General features: G+C 41.2%; 2 protein-coding genes and 2 pseudogenes across 3 annotated transcripts in view; all 4 read left to right on the top strand.

Annotated features, from left to right (window-relative positions):
• zmp:0000001267 (b(0,+)-type amino acid transporter 1) overlaps window positions 1-10206 on the top strand; it is a 62566-nt gene that overhangs the window by 11321 nt on the left and 41039 nt on the right. The gene's annotated exons all lie outside the window — the stretch shown is intronic.
• On the top strand, window positions 4202-5241 carry LOC148097165 (b(0,+)-type amino acid transporter 1 pseudogene; annotated as a pseudogene).
• LOC148097164 (b(0,+)-type amino acid transporter 1-like) lies at window positions 5556-8621 on the top strand. Its single transcript, XM_087833112.1, has 2 exons — window positions 5556-6319; window positions 7513-8621. Exons 1-2 carry the CDS (start codon window positions 5597-5599, stop codon window positions 7543-7545), a joined length of 756 nt encoding a protein of 251 aa, XP_087689238.1. The 5' UTR covers window positions 5556-5596; the 3' UTR covers window positions 7546-8621.
• LOC148097163 (b(0,+)-type amino acid transporter 1 pseudogene) lies at window positions 8212-9374 on the top strand (annotated as a pseudogene). Its single transcript, XR_015716972.1, has 2 exons — window positions 8212-8233; window positions 8576-9374. The product of XR_015716972.1 is annotated as a b(0,+)-type amino acid transporter 1 pseudogene (transcript).

Genomic DNA, 10206 nt, shown 5'->3' with positions numbered 1-10206 from the left:
AACAGAGCCCTTAATAGGCCATGACCGCTACCCCAGGTTGAGCCCTCCAAGGAAGATGCTCCTGGGGAACCCCCCGACGCCCTAAGCCTGTCCCTACCCCCACACCAATCACAACAGCGAAGGTGGGACCAAACTATGACCCCCCCACCCCCGCTAGGTGATGGAGCTGATCAAAGGAGCCCAGAGCAATTGATCTGATGTGGTGGCAGAGGCTGTATCAAGACTAATGTAATCTGATAGATAATTTCTATATTGGTTAGAATTAAGATTATTTTTATTTTTCCAGTTCATGAGGACTGTTTTCTTGGCTATGCATAGAGCAGTGAAAACCATATGAGCTATATTCTTTTCCGTAGTGACATTATCTAAGCTCCCAACAAACACACTAAAGGGGAAGTTGGAATGTTACATTTCAGACACTTTGATAAGTCTTCACATATCTCGCGCCAAAACTTCTGAACTGGTGGACAGAACCAAAGAGCGTGGATATAATTGTCCGGTGAGTTGGTTTGGCAGTGTGAGCAGTTGTTGGTAGACGTAAAGCCCATCTTGAACATCTGATGACCTGTATAGTGCACTCTATGTAGTATTTTGTATTGAATTAATTGAAGACTGGGATTTCTAATTAGATGAAAGGTTTTTAAGCAAATCTGAGACCAGAAGTTTTGGTCTAAGTTAACTGATAAATCCGCTTCCCATTTTGCAATAGGAAGTGATATTGATTCATCTGTTTTAGAAAGCATTCTGTAAATTTTGGAAAGTAATTTGGGGGGTTTAAGAGTAAGAAATTGAACCACACTTGGTGGTGTTTGTAGTTCAACTTGACCCGGTTTGAATTTCTTTTTTACTATGGATTTAATTTGTTGATATTCTAAAAAGCTTTTCTTGTTGATCCCATATTGTGTAACTAGTCTGTCAAATGGAATAAATTCTGTTCCTTCTAATATATGTTCTAAGTATTTGATTCCTTTACCACTCCAATCTGGAAAGTTTATCATATTATTGTTTTGTAATATGTCAGGGTTGTTCCAGATAGGTGTACATTTGCATGGGATTAATGAAGACTCCGTCAATTTTAGAAACTCCCACCATGCTGTCAGAGAAGAGCTGATGTTGACGCTTTTGAAGCATTCATGTCGTTGGATGTTTGAGCTGATAAATGGTAGATCTGAAATCTCTAGATTATTGCAAAGTGCTTGTTCTACATCTAGCCAAGGTTCATCTAAGAGGGTATGTTTTAGCCATCCTGAGATAAACTGAAGCCTGTTGGCTAAGAAGTAGTGCTGAAAGTTAGGTAGTTCTAATCCTCCTTTATCCTTGGTCTTTTGTAGTGTTTTTAAGCTTATACGTGGGGGTTTATTTTTCCAAAGGAATTTGGACATACATGAATCTAGAGATCTGAACCAATCTTGTGGCGGTTTAGTTGGGATGATTGAGAATAAATAATTTATTTTTGGTAAGACCATCATTTTTATAGCAGCAACCCTTCCCATGAGTGATATGGGTAGACATTTCCACCTAGCCCACAGGTGTCGAACTCCAGGCCTCGAGGGCCGGTGTCCTGCAGGTTTTAGATGTGTTGCTGATCCAACACAGCTGATTTAAATGGCTAAATGACCTCCTCAACATGTCTTGAAGTTCTCTAGAGGCCTGCTAATGAACTAATCATTTGATTCAGGTGTGGTGACCCAGGGTGAAATCTAAAACCTGCAGGACACCGGCCCTTGAGGCCTGGAGTTTGACACCCCTGACCTAGCCAGATCACCTTCTACTTTCTTTAAAAGTGGGATATGGTTTAATTTAGTTAGATCTGCAAGCTTGGGAGAAACATTAATACCTAAATATTTTATATTTCCCGATTGCAGTGGTGTAGAAGAAGAATTATGGAAGGAGCAATTAATCAGAAGGACTGTAGATTTTGACCAGTTAATTGAGTAGTCTGATATTCTTGCAAAAGAGTTATCAATTCAATCACCCCAGAGATATTGGTTTGTGAGTTTTGGAGAAAAAGTAACACATCATCCGCATAAAGGCTGATTTTATGTTCCACGTTCTTGCGTTTTATGCCCTTAATTACTGTATTCTGTCTAATTGTTGCTGCTAGTGGTTCAATAAAAATTGCAAACAGTGAAGGGGAGAGTGGGCATCCCTGCCTGGTGCCCCTCAGGAGACAGAAGCTGGAGGATTTTTGATCATTTGTTTTGACACAAGCTGTTGGGGAGTTATATAATATTTTTAACCAGTTAATGAAAGAGGATCCAAAACCAAATTTGTGTAAAGTTGCAAATAGAAATTTCCAGTTAACTCTGTCAAATGCTTTTTCTGCATCTAAAGAAAATATTGTAGTTTCAAGGTTTTTACTGTATGAGTAGTCTATCAAATTAAGTAATCTGTGTGTATTTGTTGATGAGTGTGCCGGTCCACAGCGATGACAGCGGATTGGGAAGAGGACCCTGCGTCGTTCCAGGATCTCTTTGGAGAACTGGTCGTTCACGCTGAAGTCTGTTCCTTTTAATTCCCTGCCGCGGCTTTTCACATGTTCCTTTTGTTTGAAGTGGCCAAATTTGGCCACAATAGGACGTGGTCTCCCGGCCGGCGACCTCACGGCCCCCAAGCGATGCACTCTATCCAAGGCGATGTTCTTTACGGTGTCCTCCGGCAGCTTCAGGTGGATTTTAATGAAGCTTTTCACCGTTGCCTCCGCGTCCTCTCCGGCAGATTCTGGAATACCAGAAAACACAAGGTTGTCTCGCATGCTACGGGCTTGTAGATCGATAACGGACTCTTTTATTTTTTTATTTTCTATGTTTTGCTGGGTCACGTTATCGGTGAGAGATTTGACCGACTCCCGTAGCGTGGCATTTTCAGCGGCAACCGTTTCCACCTGCTGCTGGATGAACTCCAGGGATTCTCGCAGAGATTTAAATTCCCAGTATAAAATCTCTACCAGGGACAGCCTCGCATCAAAACTAGACAATCGCTTGTCGATTGACTCCAGGATGTCTGCAATGTCTTTGCGGGCAGGCGATGTTGTGCTGGGGGAGTCTGCCAGGCGGCATCTCTTCGATGACAGTGTCTCAATTTTGGCCGGGGAAGATGCGCTCTGAGCCTTCTTCATGACTAAATCTTGGAAACAGCGGTCGATGTAATCTTGGAGAGCGTCTAAACTCTCCCTGTTGTCCTCCAGGGTGTTAGAGATGATAGGACAGATGTTGTTAGTTATATGACAATTGATTAGTATATTTGGTAATACTGAAGCTTAAAGAAACTTTGTTCAATTCTAAACTACAATTCGCTTTAATTATTCGCCAAAATCTCCGGCGTCTGACATCAGTTACAACATGAGTTGCTTACCTCCTCCGTCACTTACCTCCTCCGTCACTTACCTCCTCCTTACAACTTGAACTATGTGACTGAGGAGCTGAACAAACCAGAGGTGAGGCTGAAAGGGTCTGAAGTGACCTGAAATAGTAGTATTTATTCATGCTAAATTTTTAAATACAGCTTAAAACCTGTCAAGAATGATTTGATGCTTTACTGTAAAAGATGCCTATATGCTGCTATATTTTCTTCCTAAACTCTGAATTTGTATTTCAGGTAATTTATTGACTTTGTCCTAACACAGGATGTCTATAACACTCTGTAAATCAGTGCAGTTAGCTTGTTAATGTTTGACGCCGTGCAGCCCCACGCACACGGCGGTAACAGAGATTTGCTGTGTTAATGCAGTTATGGCATTAACGTAATTTTAACGACATTAACGCTGACAGCACTAATAATAATATGACTGTTTAAAAAGGAATTTAATATTTTTAAAGACTTGGTAAATTCTTTAAAATACCTCAACTTATGACAAACTTAATTTATCCTTAAGGAGAGCATTTTTAACTAAATGGTTTAGCAAAATATTAAAGAAAGTAAATATTCAACTTAGTTTTATGTTATTCTGTTGGACTGCTTAAACTGGTACAAGGGAGAACCAGGTCAAGTCATGTCCTTCCTCTGCTAACATTGTTATGCAGATACTCTGTTCATTTCTTCACACAGATGAGGCCCTGTCTAATCTTTTACTGAAAGTACAGTTTTGTTTTGTTTAATTTTCATGTAGGTCACGTAGATCCAGACACAAGTAAACATAATATGAACAAACACCAAAGAAAGAATTGAGGACATCAGAAGAATCCACTTGGCTTTCAGGGACATTTCCAGTAGACTGGAAATATTCAAAATAGTCTCTATTTTGAATTTTTCATTTCTCCAACTGTGTTTTATAGAGCAGAACCTAAAATAAATCACTGTTAACGTGAAACCTAAGAAAAAACCAACTCTGGACAAGCAGACATTCTTAAAATCTGCTTAAAAGTAGCCTCATTTTAATTTCATAGCAGTTTAATTTTGTGCACTCCTCCTATTGGGCAACAGGCAGCGTTTTGTAACTGCACATGTCTGTTCTTGTCCGCTGCTTCAGAGAGGACAAAAGCTTTCTGACCATGGGACATGACACACATGGACTCAATCTGCAGAGGGAAGTGGGGCTCATAGGAGCAGTTTCCTTCATTGGTGGAACCATGATTGGATCTGGGATCTTCATTTCTCCCCAGTACGTCCTTTCCACTATTGGGAGCCCAGGGGCCAGCTTCATTATATGGTCCTGCTGTGGACTGATAGCCATGCTGGGGGGTCTGTGCTATGCTGAGCTGGGCACTATCATACCAGAGTCTGGAGCCGAGTATATTTACATACTGCGGACTGCAGGGAAAGTGGTGGCCTTCATGTTCGTCTTCAGCTTCATCATGGTCATGAGGCCGGCTAGTGGCACAGGTATCGCTCTCAGCTTTGCTGAATATGCTGTGGCCCCGTTTTACAGCGGCTGCACTCCTCCACAGCTGGCAGTGAAGTTCGTGGCTGCCGGATCAATCTTGGTGCTGGCTATAATCAACTGTCTGAGTGTTCGCTTGGCCACAGGCATCCAGGTGGTCACCATGGCAGTGAAGGTTGGGGCCCTGGTGGTGATCATCCTGGGAGGCATTGTGATGCTTTTCCAGGGCCGCACTGAGAACTTTGAGGACTCCTTTAAGGGAACCAATGTCGGGGTCAGCTCCATTGGCATTGCTTTCTATCAGGGCTTGTGGTCGTATGATGGCTGGAACACTTTAAATTATTTAACTGAGGAGGTGAAACATCCAGAAGTAAGAATTTCAATATTTACTATTAGTAGTTTATAGAAAGTCAAAATAAAGATGAAGCATGCCAACACTGTGCGACTCCACTCATGATTGTGCATTTTTTTATCTTCTTACTGATTTACATGAGTAGGCCAGGACAAACTGTAGTAACCTCAGAACTGATATTGGTTTAGGACATAATAATCCAAACCATAACCAACTGGTGGCTCATTGGTGCAGTGGTTAGCACTTTTTCCACAGTTAGACAACTGAAGAGTTAATATTTAATTGAAGGCAAATCAAGTACATATTACACCACGTGATTTCTTTTGAAAGCTTTTTCTACGCAGTTTGTAGCATCTGAATTCTTTGTGATCTTTCTCAGTCTGCTCTGTAGACGTGTCGTTTTGTGCTCCCTTCTCTCTCTCACCATGGCGGACCAAACCCCAAAAAATGAAGGCCTGCAACTGAAGAGGCAGATTGGATTGATTGGTGGTGTCGCAATAGTTTCTGGAACCATGATTGGTTCCGGTATCTTCATGTCCCCACAGTATGTCCTGGCGTATGTGGGAAGTCCTGGGGCCAGCATGTTAATCTGGGTTTTTTCAGGTGTTGTGGCTTTGCTTGCAGCTCTCTCCTTCACTGAGCTTGGGACCATTATTCCTGAATCCGGTGGGGTATTTACTTACATCCTGAGGATCTATGGTTCATTCCCAGCCTTCTTTGCGGCAATCACTTTCATCCTGCTTGTGAAACCTTCCAGCATTGCAGCAAAAGCAATGACCATTGCACATTACGTCATGGCTCCCTTTTACCCAGGCTGCCCACCTCCTCAGCTGGCTGTGAAATGCTTTGCAGCTTTTAGTATTCTGGTAGTTGCCATTACCAACATCCTGAATGTCCGATATGCTCTGAAAGTGCAGGTGATCTTCTTAGTGGCCAAAGTGTTTTCACTCACTTTCATTGTAATTGGAGGGCTAGTGAAAGTCATACAGAGCAGCACTGTGATCGAGGAAAATTTTAACATTGAGAATGCTTTTCAAGGAACTCAGTTTTCTTTGAACACTCTGGGAAAGGCTTTCCTTCAAGGTCTCTGGTCTTACGGTGGCTGGAGCACCTTAAACTATGTGACTGAGGAGCTGAACAAACCAGAGGTGAGGCTGAAAGGGTCAGAAATGACCTGAAATAGTAGTATTTATTCATGCTAAATTTTTAAATACAGCTTAAAACCTGTCAAGAATGATTTGATGCTTTACTGTAAAAGATGCCTATATGCTGCTATATTTTCTTCCTAAACTCTGAATTTGTATTTCAGGTAATTTATTGACTTTGTCCTAACACAGGATGTCTATAACACTCTGTAAATCAGTGCAGTTAGCTTGTTAATGTTTGACGCCGTGCAGCCCCACGCACACGGCGGTAACAGAGATTTGCTGTGTTAATGCAGTTATGGCATTAACGTAATTTTAACGAGATTAACGCTGACAGCACTAATAATAATATGACTGTTTAAATAGGAATTTAATATTTTTAAAGACTTGGTAAATTCTTTAAAATACCTCAACTTATGACAAACTTAATTTATCCTTATCTTAAATGGTTAAAACTTCACTGTGATTTTCCTTATTGTTCATGCCAGTTCATAATAATTCACCCATTTCCACTGACTGCATTTTGCAACTTGGTGCTTGGTGTTCTTTTCTATTATATTAGACTCGAGTCCCATTTAATTAAAAGTAGAGTTCAACTTTGGAGAGCATTTTTAACTAAATGGTTTAGCAAAGTATTAAAGAAAGTAAATATTCAACTTAGTTTTATGTTATTCTGTTGGACTGCTTAAACTGGTACAAGGGAGAACCAGGTCAAGTCATGTCCTTCCTCTGATAACCTTGTTATGCAGATACTCTGTTCATTTCTTCACACAGATGAGGCCCTGTCTAATCTTTTACTGAAAGTACAGTTTTGTTTTGTTTTATTTTCATGTAGGTCACGTAGATCCAGACACAAGTAAACATAATATGAACCAACACCAAAGAAAGAATTGAGGACCCCAGAAGAATCCACTTGGCTTGGAGGGACATTTCCAGTAGACTGGAAATATTCAAAATAGTCTCTATTTTGAATTTTTCATTTCTCCAACTGTGTTTTATAGAGCAGAACCTAAAATAAAACACTGTTAACCTGAAACCTAAGAAAAAAACCAACTCTGGACAAGCAGACATTCTTAAAATCTGCTTAAAAGTAGCCTCATTTTAATTTCATAGCAGTTTAATTTTGTGCACTCCTCCTATTGGGCAATAGGCAGCGTTTTGTAACTGCACATGTCTGTTGTTCTCTGCTGCTTCAGAGAAGACAAAAGCTTTCTGACCATGGGACATGACACACATGGACTCAATCTGCAGAGGGAAGTGGGGCTCATAGGAGCAGTTTCCTTCATTGGTGGAACCATGATTGGATCTGGGATCTTCATTTCTCCCCAGTACGTCCTTTCCACTATTGGGAGCCCAGGGGCCAGCTTCATTATATGGTCCTGCTGTGGACTGATAGCCATGCTGGGGGGTCTGTGCTATGCTGAGCTGGGCACTATCATACCAGAGTCTGGAGCCGAGTATATTTACATACTGCGGACTGCAGGGAAAGTGGTGGCCTTCATGTTCGTCTTCAGCTCCATCATGGTCATGTGGCCGGCTAGTGGCACAGGAATCGCTCTCAGCTTTGCTGAATATGCTGTGGCCCCGTTTTACAGCGACTGCACTCCTCCACAGCTGGCAGTGAAGTTCGTGGCTGCCGGATCAATCTTGGTGCTGGCTATAATCAACTGTCTGAGCGTTCGCTTGGCCACAGGCATCCAGGTGGTCACCATGGCAGTGAAGGTGGTGGCCCTGGTGGTGATCATCCTGGGAGGCATTGTGATGCTTTTCCAGGGCCGCACTGAGAACTTTGAGGACTCCTTTGAGGGAACCAATGTCGGGGTCAGCTCCATTGGCATTGCTTTCTATCAGGGCTTGTGGTCGTATGATGGCTGGAACACTTTAAATTGTTTAACTGAGGAGGTGAAACATCCAGAAGTAAGAATTTCAATATTTACTATTAGTAGTTTATAGAAAGTCAAAATAAAGATGAAGCATGCCAACACTGTGCGACTCCACTCATGATTGTGCATTTTTTATCTTCTTACTGATTTACATGAGTAGGCCAGGACAAACTGTAGTAACCTCAGAACTGATATTGGTAACCATAACCAACTGGTGGCTCATTGGTACAGTGGTTAGCACTTTTTCCACAGTTAGACAACTGAAGAGTTAATATTTAATTGAAGGCAAATCAAGTACATATTACACCACGTGATTTCTTTTGAAAGCTTTTTCTACGCAGTTTGTAGCATCTGAATTCTTTGTGATCTTTCTCAGTCTGCTCTGTAGACGTGTCGTTTTGTGCTCCCTGCTCTCTCTCACCATGGCGGACCAAACCCCAAAAAATGAAGGCCTGCAACTGAAGAGGCAGATTGGATTGATTGGTGGTGTTGCAATAGTTTCTGGAACCATGATTGGTTCCGGTATCTTCATGTCCCCACAGTATATCCTGGCGTATGTGGGAAGTCCTGGGGCCAGCATGTTAATCTGGTTTTTTTCAGGTGTTGTGTCTTTTCTTGTAGCTCTCTCCTACACTGAGCTTGGGACCATTATTCCTGAATCCGGTGGGGAATTTACTTACATCCTGAGGATCTATGGTTCATTCCCAGCCTTCTTTGCAGCAATCACTTTCATCCTGCTTATAAAACCTTTCGGCATTACAGCAACGGCAATGGGCATTGCACAGTATGCCATGGCTCCCTTTTACCCAGGCTGCCCACCTCCTCAGCTGGCTGTGAAATGCTTTGCAGCTTTTAGTATTCTGGTAGTTGCCATTACCAACATCCTGAATGTCCGATATGCTCTGAGAGTGCAGGTGATCTTATTGGTGGCCAAAGTGTTTTCACTCACTTTCATTGTAATTGGAGGGCTAGTGAAAGTCATACAGAGCAGCACTGTGATCGAGGAAAATTTTAATGTTGAGAATGCTTTTCAAGGCACCGAGTATTCTGTGGGCACTCTGGGAATGGCTTTCTATCAAGGTCTCTGGTCTTACGATGGCTGGTACAACTTGAACTATGTGACTGAGGAGCTGAACGAACCAGAGGTGAGGCTGAAAGGGTCAGAAATGACCTGAAATAGTAGCATTTATTCATGCTCAATTTTTAAAATACAGCTTAAAACCTGTCAAGAATGATTTGATGCTTTAGTGCAAAAGATGCATATATGCTGCTATATTTTCTTCCTAAACTCTGAATTTGTATTTCAGGTAATTTATTGACTTTGTCCTAACACAGGATGTCTATAACACTCTGTAAATCAGTGATCAAAGTGTCTGAGGTGTTGTGTGGGGTTAATAAATGTACACGAGAGTACAATATGTTTGCATTGCTATCATTTCAGTCCTGACTCCAATGAGGTGGGACTCCTAGATCTCAAAGACTGTATATAAGATAAGAGATAAGATAAAACTTTATTAATCCCTCGGGTGGGTTCCTCTGGGAAATTCGGGTTGTTTTTTTTGTTTGTTTTTTTAAGATAAGATAAACGATAAAAGATATAAAGATGTTTGGTGAATATAATATATGAGGATCAAGTATCAGAATATATTTTGACAACAAGAAGCATTTTGACCAACATTTTTCTGTATCTCCAGCTTTTCCAGAACATATACTTTGTTTTTAGTTGCAGTTCCTTAAAGCATTTTATATAATAATATTACTGTTTAAATAGGAATTTAATATTTTTAAAGAATTTCTCAACTTATGACAAACTTAATTTATCCTTATCTTAAATGATTGAAACTTCAGTGTGATCGTCCCTTTTTGTTCACGCCAGTTCATAATAATGAACCCATTTCCACTGACTGCTTTTCGCAGCTTGGTGTTCTTTTCTATTATATCATACTGGAGTCCAATTTAATTAAAAGAAGAGTATGGGCAGAACTTTGTGCCATCAGAAACTGAACC

This window comes from Neolamprologus brichardi, chromosome 19 (assembly GCF_056152115.1).
Source record: "Neolamprologus brichardi isolate AB-2024 chromosome 19, ASM5615211v1, whole genome shotgun sequence".
NCBI classification, from domain to species: domain Eukaryota; kingdom Metazoa; phylum Chordata; class Actinopteri; order Cichliformes; family Cichlidae; genus Neolamprologus; species Neolamprologus brichardi.
This window is presented reverse-complemented; position numbering and strand designations above follow the sequence as displayed.